General features: G+C 49.0%; 18 protein-coding genes across 18 annotated transcripts; 7 read left to right on the plus strand and 11 right to left on the minus strand.

Annotated features, from left to right (window-relative positions):
• Positions 1–6: 6 nt before the first annotated feature.
• KL911_002456 (uncharacterized protein) lies at positions 7–717 on the minus strand (the record flags this gene model as incomplete). The annotated part of the gene is made up of 1 exon (XM_043197527.1): positions 7–717. The coding sequence occupies one exon, from the start codon at positions 715–717 to the stop codon at positions 7–9; it is 711 nt and encodes a 236-aa protein (XP_043054736.1).
• A 135-nt stretch (positions 718–852) lies between these two features.
• KL911_002457 (uncharacterized protein) lies at positions 853–1374 on the plus strand (the record flags this gene model as incomplete). The annotated part of the gene is made up of 2 exons (XM_043197528.1): positions 853–960; positions 1033–1374. The coding sequence occupies 2 exons, from the start codon at positions 853–855 to the stop codon at positions 1372–1374; spliced, it is 450 nt and encodes a 149-aa protein (XP_043054737.1).
• A 28-nt stretch (positions 1375–1402) lies between these two features.
• Positions 1403–3280, minus strand: KL911_002458 (uncharacterized protein; the record flags this gene model as incomplete). Its single annotated transcript, XM_043197529.1, has 1 exon — positions 1403–3280. One exon carries the CDS (start codon positions 3278–3280, stop codon positions 1403–1405), a length of 1878 nt encoding a protein of 625 aa, XP_043054738.1.
• Positions 3281–3490: 210 nt separating this feature from the next.
• KL911_002459 (uncharacterized protein) lies at positions 3491–4177 on the plus strand (the record flags this gene model as incomplete). Its single annotated transcript, XM_043197530.1, has 1 exon — positions 3491–4177. The coding sequence occupies one exon, from the start codon at positions 3491–3493 to the stop codon at positions 4175–4177; it is 687 nt and encodes a 228-aa protein (XP_043054739.1).
• Positions 4178–4209: 32 nt separating this feature from the next.
• Positions 4210–6132, minus strand: KL911_002460 (uncharacterized protein; the record flags this gene model as incomplete). Its single annotated transcript, XM_043197532.1, has 1 exon — positions 4210–6132. The coding sequence occupies one exon, from the start codon at positions 6130–6132 to the stop codon at positions 4210–4212; it is 1923 nt and encodes a 640-aa protein (XP_043054740.1).
• Positions 6133–6262: 130 nt separating this feature from the next.
• KL911_002461 (uncharacterized protein) lies at positions 6263–6732 on the minus strand (the record flags this gene model as incomplete). Its single annotated transcript, XM_043197533.1, has 2 exons — positions 6263–6454; positions 6610–6732. The coding sequence occupies 2 exons, from the start codon at positions 6730–6732 to the stop codon at positions 6263–6265; spliced, it is 315 nt and encodes a 104-aa protein (XP_043054741.1).
• A 356-nt stretch (positions 6733–7088) lies between these two features.
• KL911_002462 (uncharacterized protein) lies at positions 7089–7853 on the plus strand (the record flags this gene model as incomplete). The annotated part of the gene is made up of 1 exon (XM_043197534.1): positions 7089–7853. The coding sequence occupies one exon, from the start codon at positions 7089–7091 to the stop codon at positions 7851–7853; it is 765 nt and encodes a 254-aa protein (XP_043054742.1).
• A 24-nt stretch (positions 7854–7877) lies between these two features.
• KL911_002463 (uncharacterized protein) lies at positions 7878–9056 on the minus strand (the record flags this gene model as incomplete). The annotated part of the gene is made up of 1 exon (XM_043197535.1): positions 7878–9056. One exon carries the CDS (start codon positions 9054–9056, stop codon positions 7878–7880), a length of 1179 nt encoding a protein of 392 aa, XP_043054743.1.
• A 58-nt stretch (positions 9057–9114) lies between these two features.
• On the minus strand, positions 9115–9991 carry KL911_002464 (uncharacterized protein; the record flags this gene model as incomplete). Its single annotated transcript, XM_043197536.1, has 2 exons — positions 9115–9852; positions 9968–9991. 2 exons carry the CDS (start codon positions 9989–9991, stop codon positions 9115–9117), a joined length of 762 nt encoding a protein of 253 aa, XP_043054744.1.
• Positions 9992–10195: 204 nt separating this feature from the next.
• On the minus strand, positions 10196–12262 carry KL911_002465 (uncharacterized protein; the record flags this gene model as incomplete). The annotated part of the gene is made up of 1 exon (XM_043197537.1): positions 10196–12262. The coding sequence occupies one exon, from the start codon at positions 12260–12262 to the stop codon at positions 10196–10198; it is 2067 nt and encodes a 688-aa protein (XP_043054745.1).
• Positions 12263–12380: 118 nt separating this feature from the next.
• Positions 12381–12828, plus strand: KL911_002466 (uncharacterized protein; the record flags this gene model as incomplete). Its single annotated transcript, XM_043197538.1, has 2 exons — positions 12381–12423; positions 12629–12828. 2 exons carry the CDS (start codon positions 12381–12383, stop codon positions 12826–12828), a joined length of 243 nt encoding a protein of 80 aa, XP_043054746.1.
• Positions 12829–13340: 512 nt separating this feature from the next.
• On the plus strand, positions 13341–14027 carry KL911_002467 (uncharacterized protein; the record flags this gene model as incomplete). The annotated part of the gene is made up of 1 exon (XM_043197539.1): positions 13341–14027. The coding sequence occupies one exon, from the start codon at positions 13341–13343 to the stop codon at positions 14025–14027; it is 687 nt and encodes a 228-aa protein (XP_043054747.1).
• Positions 14028–14038: 11 nt separating this feature from the next.
• Positions 14039–15253, minus strand: KL911_002468 (uncharacterized protein; the record flags this gene model as incomplete). The annotated part of the gene is made up of 1 exon (XM_043197540.1): positions 14039–15253. The coding sequence occupies one exon, from the start codon at positions 15251–15253 to the stop codon at positions 14039–14041; it is 1215 nt and encodes a 404-aa protein (XP_043054748.1).
• A 49-nt stretch (positions 15254–15302) lies between these two features.
• KL911_002469 (uncharacterized protein) lies at positions 15303–16553 on the plus strand (the record flags this gene model as incomplete). Its single annotated transcript, XM_043197541.1, has 1 exon — positions 15303–16553. One exon carries the CDS (start codon positions 15303–15305, stop codon positions 16551–16553), a length of 1251 nt encoding a protein of 416 aa, XP_043054749.1.
• Positions 16554–16613: 60 nt separating this feature from the next.
• KL911_002470 (uncharacterized protein) lies at positions 16614–17633 on the minus strand (the record flags this gene model as incomplete). The annotated part of the gene is made up of 1 exon (XM_043197543.1): positions 16614–17633. One exon carries the CDS (start codon positions 17631–17633, stop codon positions 16614–16616), a length of 1020 nt encoding a protein of 339 aa, XP_043054750.1.
• A 279-nt stretch (positions 17634–17912) lies between these two features.
• KL911_002471 (uncharacterized protein) lies at positions 17913–18746 on the plus strand (the record flags this gene model as incomplete). The annotated part of the gene is made up of 1 exon (XM_043197544.1): positions 17913–18746. The coding sequence occupies one exon, from the start codon at positions 17913–17915 to the stop codon at positions 18744–18746; it is 834 nt and encodes a 277-aa protein (XP_043054751.1).
• Position 18747: 1 nt separating this feature from the next.
• On the minus strand, positions 18748–19311 carry KL911_002472 (uncharacterized protein; the record flags this gene model as incomplete). The annotated part of the gene is made up of 1 exon (XM_043197545.1): positions 18748–19311. One exon carries the CDS (start codon positions 19309–19311, stop codon positions 18748–18750), a length of 564 nt encoding a protein of 187 aa, XP_043054752.1.
• A 96-nt stretch (positions 19312–19407) lies between these two features.
• KL911_002473 (uncharacterized protein) lies at positions 19408–20943 on the minus strand (the record flags this gene model as incomplete). The annotated part of the gene is made up of 1 exon (XM_043197546.1): positions 19408–20943. The coding sequence occupies one exon, from the start codon at positions 20941–20943 to the stop codon at positions 19408–19410; it is 1536 nt and encodes a 511-aa protein (XP_043054753.1).
• Positions 20944–20974: the final 31 nt, after the last annotated feature.

Here is a 20974-nt window from a genome sequence, read left to right on the forward strand (position 1 = left end):
GTTAATTCAGTAATCTCCACTGTTGACGAGCTCGTCGAACTGCGAAAACAGGTTTTCCATCTGGTCTGTCGGCATCAGCCCGGACTCGTCCTCCTGCGCAGGAGCAGCGGGCTCAGGGCCGGCCTGGGCGGGCTGATCCAGAAAGTCCAGGTTCAGGTCTGTGAGCGAGTCCATCGCAGACGGCTCGCTGTTCTCTGCGGTCTTCATATCGAAAATATCCTTCATCATGTCGTCGTTCTGCGGCCGCTCGCTCGCCTCGCCAAAGTCCAAGAAATCTGTGCGGAAATTGTCCAAGTCCAGGTTCATCAGGTCGTCCGCCGACCCAAACACGTCGTCGGCGCCGCCGCTCACCTGCTGCTCGGTCTGCCGCTGCTCCTGCTCCTGCTTCTTCTTGGACGCCTCGCCCTCGATCTTCTTCTTCATTTCGGCCTCTTCCTGCTTGATCTTCCTCATTTCCTCGTCCTTCACAGACTTCACCTTCAAGTATCGCAAAATTTGCTCCGCCTCGCGCAGGTTCATGTTGTGCTCGTCGAGAATCTGGTTGTAGCGGTCAAAGTCCTGTTTCAACGTCTGCGACAACGGCTTCACCAACGATTCGTTGTTGTGCGGTACCACCGTCCCCGTTGCCCTTCCGCTGAGCTTGTACGTCAGCTTGTCCAAAATCGTGGCTGTCGTGATGAAGATGTTGTTCGCAGCGTCCCGAAGCACCGAAGACATGATCTGCAGCGATAACAAAATGATATATATTTCGTAGCCAGGGGCAGACGACCGACGCGACGGTCGTGCGGACCAATGAAATGTGGTTTCTCAGATGCCACGAAATGGAAAAAAAATATCTCTTCCTCACCAATAATGTTCAGACAATCCCTTAGATCCATTGCCAGAACAGCAAGAACCGCCACTGTTGGTGTCAGAACCTACGCCGAGGCCGTCAACCCAGACGTTCTCAAGGTCTCGCTCGTCTCCCCGCACCAGGTAAGTGTGTCCGATATCTAGCTTCTAACAGGATAGGCCATTTTCACAAACAAAGAGGTCAGCCAGGTCAACTTGCCAGCCAGCTCTGGAGAAATGGGTGTTTTGGCCAACCACGTGCCAACGGTCGAAGAATTGGCTCCAGGAGTCGTCGAAGTGATCGAGTCGTCCGGCAACACCTCCAAATACTTTGTGTCCGGTGGTTTCGCTACCATCGTGCCAGGCTCGAAGCTCAACATCTCCACCGTCGAGGCCCACCCATTGGACGCTTTTTCCTCTGAGAACATCAAATCGCTTCTAGCCGAGGCGCAGAAAAACGCCTCTTCCGCAGATGAAACGGTTGCTGCCGAGGCTGCCATCGAAATCGAGGTCCTGGAAGCTCTCCAAGCTGTTGTTCACTAGATACGATCCTAAGTATGATAAAATTACACTATCCTGACCAATATCTATACAGTTGAGGAGCCTCGTAGCTCACCGGCTTGACCTCTTCTTCTCCGAGGCTGCGTTCTTCGTCCTTCGACTCAAACCCAAGCACGTTTAGGCTCTTCTTTGGAGGTTTCATGATCAGCTCTCTGGCATCCGACACCAGCTTCTTCAGCTTCTCTCCGCCCTCACTCTTGTCCTCCAACAGCTCAATGGCCTGCATCAGTTTCGACGACACAGTGTTGGCAGTCTTGAAGAACGAAAGACGGTCCAGAAACAGCTCATCGTTCTTCTTTGACAGCTGTTTCTTCTGAAATTCAAAGAGCCTGTCCAGCTTGCTCAGCTTGGTCAGCTTCAGCTCCACCAGCTTCAACTCGTTGTTCACAATGGCGGTCATCGCTTTGTTCATCTCTCTCTCCTCGTAGTTGGCAAAAACATGCGACCTCGCTGCCGCAAGCCCAAACGACGTGTTTGCCGCATCTTTCACGTCCGTGAGCGGGTCCTCCACTTCCATGTTGTCCTGTTCTTCGTTTGTATCCTCCTTGGGCTCATCCTTTATCTGCGTCGTCTCTTCGCTCCGCCCCGACCCGTCGAGCAGCTGAGTCAACTTATCATCCACCACCTTCTTCGCCCGATCTGCAGCAGCAACGGCCGCCTCCGTGTCTACTATGGACGTCAAAAAGGCCAAAGTCGACATTATAGGGTTATCGTTGGGCGAAAATGATAGGTTGGGCACATATTTCAATGGGCCAAGATGTTCTCTGTTTTTCTCCAGAAATTCGTCCTCGATCGGGAACTGCAAAAACCGTATAATACATTGCTCCGGACTCTTGTTGCCAACATGCTCTGCAATCTTGTACCATTCATTAGGGAACTGCTTGACTCCTTCAACCAGCTTTTCCAAGTCCGTCTGGGACCAGCCTTTGTTAATGTCTGGTTTTATGATTTTCCGCCTTTTGTTAGGTTCTCCATTCGATGCCGCGCTGCCGTTGTTGCCCGAATTCAAGAGTTCTTTCACTTTCGACATGTCAGGAAGATCCACAGGAGGTTTATAGCTCTCAAATGGAAATAGTCCCCGTGGAGTGTCGAAATCAACTGTGAACTCTCCCGTGTACGGTGGCTCCAACGGCACAGGGCGCGTCTCCGGGTTAACTTGGTAGTTGATTATCCCCCATTTGTCCAAGAATTTGTGTAGTCGGAGCAATGTGCCAGCATCTCCAACTAGGTTTCTCCTGACAGCAGTGAACGACAAGTACTCGTTGGGGTTTAGCCTGTACGTATTCACCATGAAATTCCGGTAGCGCGCATATATCTGAGGGGTTTTGTTTTTGTTGGTTCCGTTGAAGAACTCTGGAAGAGACTCTTTCTCGATTTTATGGATCTTCTTCATGTCAAACCACGCACTGTAAGACGGCAAAACAATCGTGTGCGTTTGTTTCTGTAGTGAAGACATGCTGATTGTGCTTTCCATTTGCGGTCTCGAGGTGAACATGTAGTCACTAGAAACTTGGTCTTGAGGGCCCATCGTGGTTTTGGTTTCTTCCAAATCTGCGCTTCCCTCCCCAGGCAATGGAATATTTTCGTTGCCGGGCTCTACTTTAACCTCGCTGGAACTGTCTGTAGTCTTTCTGGCTTTGTCATAAAGATGTTCTTGTTCCACAGACTCGGATGTTATATTCATGTCTGCGTCGTTTGCTCCCTCGCCGTCCTCGGCCTTCTGCTCGTTTTCGTCGTTGAGAACTACTTCTGAACCTCCATCGTTGCCATCACCAGTTGCTTGCACAACTCCATCGATATCCTGCTGTGCATTAGTTTCGTTGAGGTTCACTCCAGCGCCTTGTTCATTTCGCCCGGGACTTGGCGACAATCCTTGGTTGTCTTCCATCACAAAAATATTCTTCTGTTCTAGTAGTCACCCTCGTTGTTCCAGATTGCTTTACGACCCGACTAGCGTGTCAAAATTTATGTTTCAATGCGCAACAAACAGTTGAACTTTGTTTATCGTGGAGTTTTTGTATTTTTTTGGCAATTACGAAAAAGCTCCCGCGACGATCGACCTTTTATCCCCAAACATTTTTATTTCACGATATCCATCATGGCGTTTGCGAAAGGGTTCCTACGTTTTGCCGGTGTAACCGGCCTGTCTGTGGCGTCATTCGGTGCCGGTGTGTCTGTGTTTGGCCGTGCTTGGCCCGTTCTCAACGAAAAGGATAAACAGCTTGCCAACGAACGGTCGTTGCAATCGCTCGATGTTATCAAGAGCTCCAATATGTACAAGCAATTGGCAGCAGATAAGTCGTTCGAGCTGCTTTCTGGCTCGCAGCTCATCCCAGAGGCCCACAGACAGTACCACGTGGGCCAGGGCCTTTTGAACTCGCCGAACCACATGACCACCGACCCGATCATCTTCCTCAACCGCGACGAGGGGAAGATGTACTGCATAGCACATCTCGGAGCACAGACGGTGGGTACGGATCGGAAGATCCACAACGGTATCATCTCTACGATCATGGATGAAGGCCTATGTATGTGTGGGTTCTCAAAGCTGCCTTCCAAGCGGGGAGTCACTGCGCAGCTCAAGCTGGACTTCCTCCAAAAGGCGCCTCCTGACACCACCGTGGTTCTCAAGGCCCAGGTGCAGGAGTTCCGCGGCCGCAAGTGCATTATCACGGGCACGGTCGAGACTCTGGAACGGCGGCCGACCAAAGTTGCCGACGGCTACTGCGTTTTGGTGGAGCCTGTGTGGTTCAAATATTTGAACTGGGTCCCTGTTTTTGCATAACGAGGTTTGAATTCAGAGAAATATAAAAGATGCTAGTGTTGATCAGCGTAGTTCCATAAGCCAGTGGTACTATTCTGAACGTTGGCAGACTCTACGGCGTCTGGAGGGGAAATAAGAGATGCAATGGAGATTTTCTTGAGCCGTTGCGACGGACTCGCCTGCGGGTCGGAGCTCTTCGCGGGGTCTTGGAAGAGAGCCCGCTCGAAGCTAGCATCGGCCTCACATTTCTCCAGTTTGAACGGCACGTCTGGCTGCGAAAATTGCACCTTCGAGCCCGTGTGGTTCGGCCCCACATAGATGCGCAGCAGCTCGTCCTGTATGTTTTCGTCGTTGAACAGTTTGCTGAGTACGTGGTGGAACTTGTGTGTGAGATTCCAGTTATCGATACCGTTCTCGAGAATGTCTAGTAGATTGTCTGCGATTTCGCGTCCCCGTGTCGCGACGTTCGGGTCCGACGCCCTGAGAAAATAGGTCAGCACCTTGCCCAGCAGGAAAATCCAGATGACGATCTCCGTGCCGAAAATGGACAGGGCCGCAGTGTTTTTCAGCTCTTTCAATATCGTGTCGACTATTAGGCAGCATTGGAAGATCACTTCCCACGAAGGTCTATGCTTGTCCGCCTGGTTGTCTGACGGCGGTTGGCACGCAATTGAGTGCACAATGCTGGCGTGATGTAACGTGATGAGAGTGCAGAAGTAATTGCAGCAGATAATTAGACTGTGGTAGTTTGGGTTTTTTTTCGTGTGGGTGCCCAGTTTGAGCTCGTTAGGAACTGTGTCAAACCACATTCCCAGCAGGGTCTCCTGTTCGCTGGAAGGTAAGGTGGCGCCGCCGTTTATCACTGTCTGGTCGACGGCGGCCAGAGCTTCCGCCAGCCGCAAGTGTTCGATCGCGTATAGCTTTATAGTGTCTGTGATGTCGGTGTCGAACCGAAAGTCCCTGAGCGACAGCTTTTCTGACGGCACCGTGGACACGTCTATCAGACGCGGCTTGCCAAGAAAGACCGACACCACCGTGTCTTTGGAAATAAGAAACCAGACCAGCTTCCGGATTTGACACTGTTCCTCCTCAGTGTACTCGGAAAGATCGTTCTGAAAAAACCCGTGCGACTTGGCCACAGAAATCGACACCTGGAGCCACGAGTAGAGCGACCTCGTGTGCAAGTAGTGGTCCTCGAGTGCCAGTCCTAACAGCGCCATCGCTGCGAGCAGACTGATCGGGTTGCCCTCGAACTCGTGGTCAAGAAGAGCTTTGGCCCGGCCGTACAGTATGTTGGTAATCTTGGACTGCGTGAGCCTGCTCTCCTGGGACTCGCACTTCATAAACTTGGAGCCGACGAAAAGAACTGTCTGCAGCAGCAGCAAAGAAGTGGGGTTTGTATTTTTGCTGTTCTCGGCCAGAAAAGTCTCTTTGTTCAAGATCGGAATCAGGGGGTGCACATTTTGGAAATAGGAGTCGACGTAGGTTTGACAAACCGCATTCTCGGGCAAATTAAAGCAGCCCAGCAGGCTCAAGTTGCGGATACTCGCGTCGCTGACGTCCTGGAACTGCTGTTCTTTGGCGCACTCGTCGAACAGCCGGGTCACAAGCCTGTTTTCGGCATCCGAGTAACTCTTGTAAATGTACTCCCGATGGCGAGCTGTCTTCACCTTGTCCATCAAGTCGGCAGGGTCTATGCGGACCGCATTCAGAGTCTCGATCTTGGTCTTCTCCAGGAGATCGGACAGGTTCTTGTGGATCTGGAACTTTTTGATTCGCTTCTTGCGCTTGTACAGCTCGCACTCCAGATTCAACTCCTCGCAATTGGTGCATCGCTGCCCTACTTCCTTTAGGTCAAGGTCACACCTGATTTTGCGTTGATGGCAAATAACACAAGCCTTCAAAGCCCTCTTTCGTTTCCGCGCCCCGTCACTGTCACTCGCGGGTGACTTCGTGATCTCTGAGTCAACAGACATGGTCCAAAATTAGAGCACCGAATAATGATTGATAAATTAGATAAAGTTATTGAATTTGCAAACGACCTCAGTGATCTGGCAAACTTCGAATCCACTAGTGCGACGAGAAAGTTAAGTATTAATGCATGTTTCATTCCAACGGTCTGTCCTCTCCTGCAGGAAAATACGCACCAGTTTTGTACAACTTTTGCGTCGGTGGCCTCAACCGCGGTACCAAAACAGATTTCATGGACGAATTCACGGCAAATACTGCCAACGCGACACAGTTAGACAATGCTAGCCTTCCTCCACGACACATTTTAACTGTGGCCCACATAGTTTTCTCCGACGTTCATGTGAGATTATGTACATGCATGCGCCTTAGCGGGTATGACGTACTAAAGTCAAAAAAGAGAGGGCAATACAAGTAAAAATAAAATTAAAAACCAAGGGCCCGGCGGGACTCGAACCCGCAACCATGCACCTCCGGAAGATGACGTGATAACCATTACACCACGGGCCCAAAATAGTACCATTTTTGGTCCAATTACCAACATATCCAGCAGTACATGTCTCAGCAAGAGGCCATCCTTTTAGGAAATCCTGCATTAGATGGTCCATTTGCCCTGCGGCAAATGCCGAGCTAATCCCTCAGGACAGGCTAACCGCATGGAATTCAATCACGTAGCATGCTGCGAGGTGCTTCGTTTTAGCACTCGTGCGTGAGAAGAAGAAATGTGGCTGGCTGTATTCGCCTCAAGCTTTTGTTCAGCTGCATCTGCACTTTTGTCAAGCATCCTACGTACATGTCTGAGAACCTGAAAGCCGCCTTATCCCCTTGCAATTAGAAGACACCGACTCGAGATCCTATCTCATGGTGAACATCTCTGCACCGAAAGGAGTCGCGATTTGAAAAAATGGCCAAAAAAAAACTGACCAATTTTCTTAGTTGGTACTCGAATATATCCTCCTAGCCAATGTTGTCTCGCCTTTCAACCCTTGGCATACCGCAATCTGTGCGAAGACCTCTACTCTCCCAGCTGGCATCTCCAACATTCTCAATTGTGTCACTAAGATACCATTCGCATAGCCACCAAGATCACACAAACTCCCATAGCCATTCACATACTCATACTTCCTCTAGCACGCAAGAGCAGGCCCAAAAGACGAAGAAGTCGGGGTTCTCATTTTTTAGCAATTTTGTGCGGGGCTCAAAGTTCCTAGTTTCGTCGTCCATTGTGCTTCTTGCTCTCGGAGTTTCGTCTGTGTCGCTGTATCTGGTGTTCAGCGAGCTGTTTTCTCCATCCGGTGAGACATCGACCTTTAACAGAGTAGTTTCAATGATTGAGAAAAATGAAGAGGCGTTGAAGTTGCTTGGCTACTCGAAAGAAGAGATCGAAAGCGGCAAACACATCAGACTCAAAGCGTATGGTTACGCGGCTGGAGATAAATGGACCAGAAACAGACCAATCCAGGCTACTAAATACCTTGCCAAGGACAACAAAGAGCACATGCTGATGAAGTTCTTTGTGGAGAGCGATTACAAAATCGCCGTTGTTCAATTGGAAGCCATTGAGGAGAACTTTGTTGAACAGCAGCTCGTGTATGTGGCGATGGATGTGAAAGGACAGAAACGATTCTACCTGGTTGGAGGTCCGAAGTCCAGCTCTGTGAACAAAAGATTGGGCCTGATGAACGAGTCGGGATTCCTTGGCGTGAAATGGGGAAATAAAAAAGAGTGAACGGTAACGAGTTTAGCAATCCTGTCAAATAGAAATCAAGATCAATATCATCAACATATTCAGAATGCCAGTACATTTCGTGCGCCCAGCAGAGTTCAAGAATGCATTTTCGATTTCGTTGTCGATGTCCTCGTTGACCGTGTCTCTTTCGCCTGATGTGATCTGTTTTCTTGCCCTGCCAATCAAATATCGATCCCAGTCGTCCACAATTTCCTGTCGACATGACTTGCCGTTGTAGTCGTAGAGCGACTGGTAATTTTCGATGGAGTAGTTGTGGGCGACCAGCTTGCCGAGGCCACCCGCGTGGCAGAACGAAGCCTGGTTGCCATGGTACGAGTAGTACAGATTCAGAGCTATTGAGTGTCTTTGGAGCTTGGTGCAACTGGCAAAGATTCCGTAGCGCCCTTGTTCGACGTCATTTTCTATCGATCCGCAGTAAACCGTGTCACAAAAACGTTCCAGCTCGTTGAACTCCTGGTTCACCTTCTTTGGGTTTATCATGCAGCGAAGCGCCGACATTATACAGTCGCATCTGGAGGCTCTTGGCGTATGTGGAAGAGATGTGGTGCAAAAGGTCATATCTTCAGGACATGAGCCCGATCGGGGGCTGGGAAAGCTCATAGCCTGGTTAGAGTAGTAGAAGTCCACGGGATATAGCGTGTTGCACGCAAAATACTGGTCTACCGTGGTATTGAGATGCGAAGTTAGCTCCAGGCCGATCGGGATGTATCTCATTCGGTTGCGCACAAGGTACTTCTTCATGTCTCGCACGGCAGCTTTGAAAAAGGGCAGGTTGTGGTCTTCCAAGGATGCCTGGATCACAAACCCCACCAGTGTGGGGAAAAAATGTGCGTTGTCTATTACCGTGGTAAAGTCCTCATATAACTGTGTATCCCATGTCGAATTGGCGATTGTGCCCAGCTTGACCACAAAATATTCTTGCTGCTGCGACTGAATCACCTTGCGGCCCAAATCCAGGACAGCCTTGGGGCCCAGCATAGGCATTAATTCCGGGGGGCTAAATATGGACCCGTTGGTGGAATAGACCATTGTGCGGTTGTGGATTTGTATGGCGGGTCTGTCTGAGGGATGGTTATTTTCTTGCACACGCGGCTGGAGCAGAGACGGAAGAATTGATATCCCGCCCGCCTGCGCTAAGGTCCCTCCTGCCAAGGCCATCAGCGCTAGTGTGCCGTATCTCATGGGGATCGAGAAAAGACTTTATATTTAAATTAACATTTTTTATATCCCTGCTGCCCATTTATAAAAATCCCATTTTCCTAAGAACAGTAAGAAGAGGACGCAGGCCAATGTTTCTGCGGTAGAGAAATAAAATGAAAAGATAGACTCGAGTTTTGAGGAAGAGGCGCACTTTGTAGCCAATTGTCAAGGCAGGCTTGGCTGGGGAGAGAAGCGTTGCCGGGTCGTCTGTGACAACACCCTCCAGCAACGGCTGTCCGTCTATCTTGCGAGGTCCGTATTTGGAGATGGCCAACTCTAGGTCCTCTTTGCTGTTGACAGTCCAGAACCATAGTCGCACTTTCTCCCTCTCGCAGAACTCAAGGATCTCGTCAACCATGTACGCCAAACCGTTGGCAACAACGATCACAGACACACAGTCTAATCTGCCCCCCTTCGCCCTGATCTGGCTCGCAACTTTTTTACTGGTGAGCACGTCCACAGAAATATTGAGAACTTCAAACTGGGCTATTCTCTCGTCGTAGTAGGCCGCGCCCCACAGACCGTAGATGATCTTGCCCTTCCAGTACTCAATGCCACCGACGGCCTCCAGGTTTTGCAAAACCAGGTCCACGATGCGCTTTGGATCGTTGTCGGCCTTGATATCCAGCATCAGTTTGATCGGCTCTAGACGGGACTCGTTGGTCTTCACGGTCCACTCCAACACCTCTTTCAACGTCGGAATTGGCAGATGCGGAGCTTGCCGCGTGCGCAGCTCCGATAAAACGCCCTTATACGGAGTCTTTGTGACCACGTAATCCTGCCCAAAGACGCGGTTCGTGTCAATATCGTGGCATATCACTACCTCGCCATCCGAGGAAATATGCAGATCTGTCTCTATCACAGAGCACCCATTCTTGACTGCCTCTTCAAACGCTAGGATCGTGTTTTCCGGACATGTTTTTTTGAGTCTACCGTTAGCACGGCATGGCAAATCACTTACCCTCTGTGGCCGGCAAGAAGAAAAGTCATATTTCTGGCAAAATCAAAAACGTGCTCCGTTTGCTTCAGCTTAAAATCGGTGCGTGCATATTCAAATATACGGTATATCCAAATTTGGCTTTATTTTTTCACGAGGGCCGAAGCCGTATACAATTATCATGTTACAATCGAAGCGGGATGTCGTACGCCTGGTTGAGGAACTTTTCACGCTTCCTGATCCAGTAGTCGTCGTATAACAACGGTAGCTCGTCGATCGAGCTCAGCACCATGTTATAGTCGTTTTCAGCCTCCAGTAGCGTGAACAGCGTGGCAGTCTTAGTCCTATTATACTCGCCCCAGATGCTGTAATCATGGCACGCTCCAATGAAATTGCTTCCCCCTTTCTTGAACAGGTCAATGTCCTCGGTCGGCACATAATTGCACTGGTCGCTGTGGACCCACAGTCGGAGATGATCCACATATTTGTGGCCATAGAACTCTTTTGTCTTGATAATGTCCTTGTACAGCATGTCCAAAATCGAAATGAAGCGGTTGGGCACGTTTGCGAGTCTTCCTTCGAACAACGTGCGTCGGAGCGGGCTTATTTGGTCGATGTGATAGAAGAAGCCGGTTCCGCTATTTATGATTTTGCGTTTCGACGCGTCCACTGTTCTGTCGTCCTTGAGGTCTTCAAGCACGTCCCCCTCGTTGATGAACATCTCCATAGCGTTCTCCGGGATTGGCAGCCCGTAGCTGCTGATCATCAGCCCGGTAACCTCCAAATACAGTCCGGTGCGGATGTCGATGAACTTGAGGTCGATCGACTCCGGCGACGCGTCTCCGTTATTATTTCGGGCCCGCTCCATGTAGTACGGATTGACATCAAGGTAAAAAACTCCCGTGCCGTCTCTTGGGTCCTGGATCACCAGCGACCCGTTGAACGACTCAGCGAGCCTGATCATGTCCCTGGCAGGAACCTCGAAGTGGACGCTTTCCTCCCACGGACTCAGCAGTCCGTTTCTGTGCCACCCCAGCAGAGCTTCCTGCGACAGCCAGGTGGTGATGTCCATATTGGACGAAAATTGCAGCCATCCACGAATAAGCTGGTGCCAGGTGCTCCGTTTCTCGGCCTCGTCCTCGATGAGATTACTGAAAAAACGCCAATCGTATTTTTCTCTGCTCTCGCCTCCGTCCTTTTTCCTCAATAAAATATCATGATAATGCAGCACCTGGTAGTGGAATGCGGCCCCGGCGAGCTTGGTCTTCTTCTTATTGGCTGGAAACTCGAACTCGTCGATTGAGACCTCAGTTTTGTTCGACCCCGGCGCGGTGGCATCCACAAAGTCTCTGCCCAGAGTCTGTCGAATTTCTCCTAATGAGTCAAAAACGGAAATCGGCGAGCTGATCACCTGTTGGTACGTATGGTTGTACCGCGCCATCTGCGACTTGATGTAGCTTTCCAGCAGTCCGGACCTCACCACATCCTTTTTTTCGGCCACCTGGACTACAAATGCAAGATCTCCTGCAAGGAAAATAAGTTTTCTCGGCAGCGGTGCCACCTCAACCAGGTAGGTCTTACCCCTTAAATTGAGGCGGTAAGCGGACTCGTAGTCCGACGCGGGTGAATCAAAGTAGAAGTTCAGCTCGCTGCTGTCCTTGTTTTTCGCATCTATGCATCCTGGCCACGGAGTTCTAACGTTGGACCCTAAAACTCCGGCAACAAAGCAGTTGGGTTTCTGCTCCAGCAAAGGAATGAGATCGTGCATGTCAATCCAGTCTTTCCAATGGAAGTCGAATTCTGGGATCTGCGCCTTGGGATTCTGCTGTAGTTCGACGAGATGCCGGTTGATCGCCTCGAAATAAATTGCGTGTGTCGCACGCATATCTGACGTTTCTCTGGCGTGTTTGTAGGGAGCGTTGGGTAACACGGTCACGTCGGCCGTGTAGGGGAATTCGAGAAGCTGGTTTTGAGACTGCCTGTTTTCCTCCATTAACTTGTTTTTGGCATCTGGCTTGACATGTTTTCTGTTGAGAATTGCTCCAAGGGAGGGTAGCGAAAACGAGCGCGAGCTTTCAAGTGCATGGGTGTCCCCCTTATACTGGAACTTGCTCAAGACCAAAATGAATGCAACTAGATACAGCAGCGGAATCGCAACCTTGACGTATCTGTGTCGTCTCCACCGGCCCACCAGAATCCAGAAAGATTTTCTTTGTTTTCCGGCTGAATGGCTGTCGCTATCCGAGGCCATGCTAGACCGGCTTTTGCTCCTTGACTTCGGCTTCAGCTTGTCCTTGCGCACGCGCGTACCGGCGATTCTCGGTAGGCCTTGACTTTGAGAACCACTTCTGAGAAAAATATGATCACACATGGCTACCACGTTCTGTGAGCAAACCAGGTCTGTTGAAACGAGTGCTCAGACCTGAGGTAGCAGAAAGAATGCAGTTCGAAGAAAGTTTTAGTTTTGTACCACATTCTTTAGCTGTGTCAGGTGCCCAGATTTAGTGGCTGGCCAGCTGGCACTTGCAGATAAAACCCCTACACCGCTTTAAAAATTTTCTAATTTATTTTACCTTTCATGCGAGGCAGGTTATCAATCAGCCCGCTTTTGCACTAGTGGTGTTTTTTTGTGTTAATGTGTGCAATATTCAAAGGCCAGGGCTCGTGAGCATCGAGATCCAGCCTCTGCAATTGCGAGTCGATATATGGGATTCGTTTACCACAGTACGCCACAGAACAGGCCTGTCGGCCGAGGCGAGTATGGTGATAAATCCCAAACCAGTTCCGCTAAGAAACAATGACCACATTGCGTCTTAACGGGACTAAGCTTAAATTAAAACAGAACAAATTTTTCCGATTCCCGACCGAAGCTCTGCCGGGGTTCTGTGAGGCTTATGTAATATCACCAGCTGGCGCTAAGATAATATAACGGCTGTAGGTGTAAGGGTGCGGGTGGCTGGACTGTGGAGATGGACCGAAACTGCACCAAACGAGGATGCAGAGCGATGGACATCAGATGATGCTCAAATTCGCCTGGAAGAATATGGGCACCATGCGGGTTAGGCAAAAAAAAGCGATGCCTATTCGGCTTCCGAGCGAAAGAGAAGGAATTATGGCATGGAGGGCTGGCTCTAGAAATCAGCCTCCATGCAGGCGTGCGGTGTCAATCTCCTCAATGGCAATCAGAAATCAGCAGGTGTCTCCATCGATCATCGACCAGCAACTCCGGTAGCGAGGAATCATTTCTCCTCGTGTAATCCTTAGCTAAGCAATTGTATTGCCGATTTCTCAATATTTGATGATTAGAAATTACATAATCTAAGTTAGTCATGTTCACTGGGATTGTTGAGACAATTGGGACCATTAAGGAGGTGAGGAAGGTAGGCGAAAATGACGATCTTGATATTCTGATCGCTGACGCCTCGTCGATTCTCGGCGACTGCCATTTGGGTGACTCGATCGCCGTTAATGGTACTTGTCTGACAGTCACGCAGTTTACTGAGTCAGAGTTCAAGGTTGGTGTTTCGCAAGAGACTCTGCGCAAGACCAACGTTGGAGAGCTGCGAGTTGGCGACAAGGTCAACTTGGAGAGAGCAGTGTCAGGTGACGTGAGATATGGAGGCCATATGGTGCAAGGCCATGTCGATACCGTTGCCAGTCTTGTTGGCCGAGAGCCGGATGGAGACAGCATCCAGTTTGAGTTTGAGTTGCGCGACAAGGAGTTTATCAACTACATTGTTCCGAAGGGATTCATCTGCGTCGACGGTACCAGTTTGACTGTGATTGACGTGAACTACGAGAAAGCCAGATTTAAAATTATGATGGTGTCCTACACACAGGCAAAGGTGATTATGCCACTGAAGAAAATTGGCGATAAAGTCAACATCGAGGTCGATTTGACTGGCAAGCTGATCGAGCGTCAGATTCAGGCTTCCTTGCAGAACAAGGACAGCGCTTTCGGAAAAATGTTAGAAGAGCTTGTGGAGAGAAAAGTTAGGGAAGCAATGCAGAAATGATGAATATTAAATTATAGGGCAAACACCAGGGACACACCCTCGTCTCCCGCCGTAATCAGCCTAATCTTCGAGTTGTCAAGCGCAAAGTCCAGAACGCCCATGTGGTGGCCAACGTAGGTGTATAGCTGCTCGCCTGTTCTCGCGTCCCATTTGTACACCTTTCCGTCCATAGACGCGCCCAGAAGCAGCGGCGAGTTTTCGAGGAATTGCAGTTTAGTCACAGCATCCGAGCACTTGAGCGTGCGTCTCACCTTCCACGTTTTAGTGTCAAAAATGAAAACGTCACCAGAAACAAGGCCCAGAGCAGCAAGCGACAGGTTAGGGTCTCTGCACCAGCTGATGCTCTCGATCGAAACCTCGAACACATCCTGACCCTCCTGCAGCTCCAAAACCTTGAACGAGTTTTGGATTGCACCGGTTTCGCTGTTAATCACCACCACTTGCGAGTCTCTAGAGCCAACTACCAGTGCCTTTCCGTTTGGATCGGCCTCCATCGAAACCCACGGAGTTACCACTCCCTTGAGTCCCGAATCGGCGTCGATTTTGTAGATCTGGGTCTGAGTGAAACAGTTCCATCCGATGATAGAGCCATCCTCAGAGATGGTCACCAGATTCAGCTCGTCTAGGTTGTCCACATTGATGAACATGCCATTGGTGCATTCCATTGAGTGCGAAAAGCCTGTGAATATCACCTCCAAAGTAGGCTCAATTTGGTAGACCCACACAGAGCCGTCGCTTGCTCCAAATGCAAAAACGTTCTGTTTAGGATGCACCTTGATCCATGTGATCTCTTCCACATCCTCCAATGTCCCGTACAAATTCCAGACCTGAAACTTTTTGGACGCCTTGTGGACCAAGACTTTGCCTGTCATGTCTCCGGTAACAAGGTACGAGCCGTCAGCTGTGAATCCTCCGGCAATCACAGACTCCGTGTATCCCTCGAGTTTGGCAACCTGTTTCGTCGGGTTCGTGTGCGATGTCCATAAGTACGCAACATTGTCGCCTCCTCCTGTCATGATCAACGGCACAGAAGGATGCGTTGCAACCACAAAGATGGAATCTTGGTGGTTATCGAAGTAACCCTGAGAGTTATTGCTCAAGTCGACCTCTAACGGCTCCTCGTCTTCGTCCATCTCATCCTCACTGTGATACTGTTCTGCACCAGTGTCCTCAACGACCTCTTCAACCTCCTGGAGGTTGACGTACTCCGGCTCTTCGCTATCCATTAGTAATTAAATTTGAAAAAAAAAAAAATATTTTTTTCTTGCATTATTTATGACCTCATCTTATCGCGAGATACAACGTCTGCGAGACCAGTTGTTTTCCGACTCCATCGATGTTCCCCTGGATGGGGCTTACGCAAGGACGATACAGCGTAATGAGCTGGGGCCCTTTCCGCTGCCAAAACACATAGAGGCAAAGCTTGGGAAGCGGTCCATCCTGGACAAGCTTCGAAACCAGCCCATCAACTCGACCTCCGACTCAGCTGTTGTTCTTGCAAATAACATCCTCACCAAGGACGACCTCACCAATTCCGCCTTGGTCCCGCTTCTCGACAACAAACCGCGCCAGAAATACCATCACAGCAACTGGAAACTACACAAAGTCCTGCTTGGCCACACGGGCCAGGTCACCTCTGTCACGTTCGATCCTTTCAACAAGTACTTTGCCACCGGATCTGCTGACAGCACGATCAAAATATGGAATCTGGCAGCCTCCCGGTTGGATCTCACTTTAACAGGACACATCATGGCAGTCCGAGGACTGGTGGTTTCAGACAGACATCCGTACATGTTCAGTTGCTCGGAGGATAAGACAGTTAAGTGCTGGGATCTAGAAAAGAACGCTGTCATTAGGGACTATCACGGACATCTTAGTTCTGTTTATACTATTGACCTGCACCCCACGCTGGACTTAATAGTGACGGCTGGCCGTGACTCGAGTGTTCGAGTTTGGGATATTCGCACAAAAGTGGCTGTTTACACATTTACAGGCCACAAATCGAGCGTCAACATGGTGAAGACGCGAGCCACGAATCCGCAGGTGATCAGTTCTTCCATGGACTCTACCGTCAAAACATGGGACCTGATTGCTGGAAAGTGCGACAAAACGCTGACATACCACTCCAAATCTGTTCGCTCGTTTGCTCTTGGATCCAACGACCAGCAGCTGGTGTCTGCGTCGTCCGATGGAATCAAAAAGTTCCAGCTACCAGATTGCACTTATTTGCAAAATTTCGACTTCTTCGACACCAACAAAATAGAGCATGGAAACACGATCATCAACACACTGGCTTCGAACTCGGACGGGGTCATGTTCGGAGGCTGTGATGACGGCAAATTCGCTTTCTGGGATTGGGAGTCAGGCGAGATTTTCCAACAGGGGCAGAACGTAGCCGTGCCGGGGTCACTGGCTGGAGAGACGGGTATTCTGTGCTCTAAGTTCGACCAGAGTGGTCTGCGGTTGATTACCGGAAACGTCGACAAGAGCATTAAAATATGGAGACAGATGGATGAGACTATCTGACTACTTGTTGTTGAGCTGTGTTGAGCTGTGTTGATTCATGTATATTATGTACCCCTTGCTTCAAAATGCATCCATGGTATAGTCGTACTCAATTCCAGGTGTTACACTAGCAATGAACTTCAGGAAAATCACCAAGTACTGGTCCACACGAATAATGCCTTCCTCTCCTTGATCGACATTTTCCCAGTCATCTTCTTCGTCGGCATTCTTGCCATCTGCAAGACCAAGCTTGGCCACCCCCGTCACCAAATCCTCGTCCCTTATTTTTTTCGCCTGCGCGGCATGTGCGGCACGCTTCATCAAAACCCTCATCACGTTGGCATGACGACAAGGATGGATCGACACGGAAGTCGTGTTGGATAAAAATGGCGCTTTCTCGATTGTCACAGTCTTCTGTCTGTAGTCGCTGGCGATGTCTTCAAACATCTCGTTTGGCGATAATGGCACACCATTCGAGTCAAAGCCAACTAAATACATTTTGGGAACCCGATACGACGTCGAATAGGTGATGTAGAGATCATAGTTGCGTTTCTTTGGATCGTTGATGATGCCACCCTGCCCTGCATCGTTAGCAAGGTCGCTTTCCTCTGCTGTTTCGTCGATAAGTTCGTCAATGTCATTTATTTCGTGCTTTCCAGAACCCTCATGCTGTGCGACCCCATCCTCCAATGAAGACGCGCCGCTTTCAGTCATCTCAATGTACTTCATTGAATGTCGCCGTTCGGCCTCTGTGTCGCACCGCTGAAGAGCCACACTCTCGACATTAGTACTGGTCCACCCGTCTTCTTCTTCCATCATTTCAGTCTCTTTCTCCGTGTGCTCGTAGTCTGCTGCTCTGACATAAGAGGGGACATGCCGCGTCACGAGAAACTGTTTGCTGTGTGGAAGGAAATCGCGCTTCTTGGACTCTGGAGCAGGCGACCATTGCCATGTGGGAAACTTGTAAACCAGATAGTCGCCTGCAGCAACAAACTCCTCAGGAGTGATCTCTCCTGTATCTGTGAACGTGGACTTGTGGCTGATTGGCGTCAAATACTCCCTTAGAGAGCTGAAAGTGGATCTGAGGTATAAGCCTGTCATTTCTTAAAGAAAGGAGTAGAATATATGATAAACGAGCACTTTATTTGATCGAACACAAATTATTGAATATGTTTTGTATATCTTGGGCTATGTTATGGTAAAGCGCTAATATCAACCCTGTGTCTCGGCCGGAAAAATCAAGATTCCTTAAGTTGCCTTTAAATAATAATATCCCATTACATTTAAACTTTATCTAAATATGGGGCCCACCCTCGCACCATGTATTTTTTCAACGAGCATCAATTTAATTTCCTGTAAGATCTGCTCATTAATATAAACATGCCGTCGGAAAACTACACTCTCACTATTCTCGGTTGCGGTACAATGGGGACAGCTGTGCTGGCTGCCATGCTCCAAACCAGATTTGAACCTTACCCGGACAAAATTATCTGCTGCACGAACTCTGAGAAGTCTGCCCTGAAACTGAAAGAAACCTATGGGGACAAGATTGAGGTGTCCTTTGGCGCTGCAAACAACGCCAAGGCCGTCGGGGAAGCCGAGATCCTTATGCTGGGATGTAAACCTTTCCTTTGTCAACAGGTTTACGATCAAGTTAAATTCCATCTGCCTGGAGACCAGCTTGTCATTTCTTTGCTCGCTGGCTGGTCAATCGATCAATTGAGAATCTGGTCACCCAAAGCGGGCAAAATTGCTCGCGTCATGACAAACACTCCGGCAAAGTTTGGCTGTGGCCTGGCCGTGGTGTCGTTTTCCGACGAGTGTCTTCCTCACGAGGACTTCGTGATGAAGATTATCGGCGGAGTTGGAACGGCCATCAAGCTTCCAGAAAAAAACCAAGACGCTGCCACTGCATTAGTTGGGTCCGGTGTGGCTTTTTCGCTGCTATTCATGGAAGCCCTGACGGAAGGAGGAATTAGAATGGGTATTCCGGCTGCCATTGCCCAGGAATGTGCTGCTAAGGTGATGGAAGGCACTGCAAAGATGGTCAAAGAAACTGGCGCCCATCCGGGGGCCTTGAAACTCGCTGCTTGTACCCCTGGTGGTTGTACTATTGGCGGTCTTCTGGTGATGGAAGATAAGGGAGTCAGAAGCGGTGTGAGTCGTGCCGTCGAGGAGGCTACCAACATCGCCTCTCAATTGGGTAAGAAATAATCTATTTGTCTTCAAACTCCTTCATAATCTTCTTCATTTCGATTTCCTCTAGCTCCTTGGTCAGCTTCTCCTCCTCTTCTTCATTGAGTTCGCCTCTTTCGTACTTCTCCTTCAGATCCAAAGCCTTCTTCTGCTCGTTTTTCACTCTCTCCACTTTCTCATCCCTCAACGAGCTGAAAATCAAGACAGAAAACCAGATCTCCATGAAACAGTAGCCAAATATCAACGAATTGGAAATGATCGGGTTTCCTCCCATGTATGAGTAGAATACCAGAGCGAAGTGGAACAGAAGTCTGGCTGGGATGGTGGCCTCAAAATAGCCATGATTCCCGTCCAGCAAAGGCACCAGATCGCTCAGTGCAGTCATGAACAAGAGCAATGCCAGGGCCCCGTAGATGGAAGACCCTTCTGTCGTTAACAAAAGGGGCATGTTCATAGACGAAGCGAGGATAATCAGCCCTTCATACTCGAGAACAGATTTCGGATCTGTGAGCAGAAGATATGAAACAAACGCATAGAACGCAATTCTGATGGAATTTACGAGGTTGGAAGAAAGAATTGCCATGGTGAACGTGGTCAAGTATAAAAATATGTCGCGTTTTTCGCCTCGATCTGATGATACACCCAACACCGGGGCTCGTTTTATTAAGAGATTCTATAACTACAAATGGAACAACTTGAGGAACCAACTCTTGTGTAATTCCTCATAAATGTCTGTGTATCCCTGGAAGCGGTCCCAGCACGTGTGGTGTTTTTCGCAGTTCATGTAGTTTACTAGGAAATCCCGATCCTCAGGCCTGTAATGGAAATGCTGGTTACTTAAAAGTTGCGATCTGGCAGCTTCCGCTTTGGCAATCTCCTCAGGCTCCGAGGAAAGCAGTACCTCGAGGTCGTCGCCGAGATCGTCTGGATCCTTTATGCAAAAGTCGTCAGAAAGAGAGTTGAAGGTTTTTGTAGGCATGAATCCGATCTTAGATCTGATCCAAGACTGCGTGTTGAAAAGGTACTCCAGACAGTTTCTTTCTTCCACGTCGTTGTTGTATGAGTTGGAGTCGTATTCGTCCGTGCTCAATCTAAATCCATACTTCTTCTCTGTGCCGTGTTTCACCCACTTGATATGCATTTGTTTGTAGAATACAGGATCCCAAATCACGTCTAGAAGCAAGTTGGACCAATCGCTCTTTTTGATAAGGAATGAATTCAAATTGATGCCGTTGCAATCCTGCGTCAAAATGAGGTCCACGCTGTTGATGTCAATGGTCTCTTTCAACGAGGAGCCAATGGTGAACTGGTTCAAATCCTCATCAATGATCAAATTGTTGGGATTGAAATATTTTAGGTCGCGGTATAGATAATCCAGATTTTTGAATATCACGTCCTCAAGCGATAACTGTGGTTCCATTATGATGGTGTGTATATCCAGATACCAATACCATTGCTCAATAGGTGATGACTCCTCCTGGGGTGTCTGTTTCATTAGCTTCCGGAGCAAATCAAACTTTTCCCAGCCTTCTCTGAATTCGTGTTGGTACCGTTTTTGGTAAAGTCCAACGTCGTCGTCTAGAGCGTTGACAACTATTAGTTCGTAGCCATGTTTTTCGCAATAATGCTTCTTGTTCAACAAGGATAGCTTCTCCATGAGCCAGTACTCTTTGGACTTTTGATGCTTGATGCCAACTTCCGGTGAGTGTCCGAGAATAACGTATATTTTCCGTTTTGGCTTCAACAACCCAAACCTCTGCAGTAACGACTTCCTTGAGCTGCTTTTTTGCGTCATCGTTTTGCGTCTAGATACCTGGTCATCCTCTGAGGCAAATACTCCTGGAACCATTGGGTTAGGCGGCACTCCTGGTTTCTTGTGAGTCTTCTTGTTGGTGGCCAGCCCAAATCCTATGTTTTCATGATTGTTGGCCAGCTTACTATTAAGGAAGTCGTGGTAGCTCTTTTTAGAAACGTCAAAATAATTTCGTTCCTTCCTGTGTATCGGCTTGTGCGACCCCTCGGTCCCTTCTCCAGCGGAAGCCCAGTAGCAAAACAAAGTGATAATAATCAAAAGAATTGTGAGTTTAGTAATTGTTGAGCGATCACGGCGGTATACACTCAGCTTAAAACGCTGCCACAGATTCACGGCATACTCCTGCCAGTTGCGACTCCTGTTTTTCTTCTTTTGGAACTTCTCGTCGTCAAAATCCTGCATAGCTGGGGTGCAATCCTAGCTTTATTTTTTT

The sequence above is a fragment of the Ogataea haglerorum genome, assembly GCF_019207285.1.
Source record: "Ogataea haglerorum isolate 81-453-3 chromosome Unknown 81-453-3_NODE_6_length_583072_cov_95.821986, whole genome shotgun sequence".
Lineage (NCBI taxonomy): Eukaryota > Fungi > Ascomycota > Pichiomycetes > Pichiales > Pichiaceae > Ogataea > Ogataea haglerorum.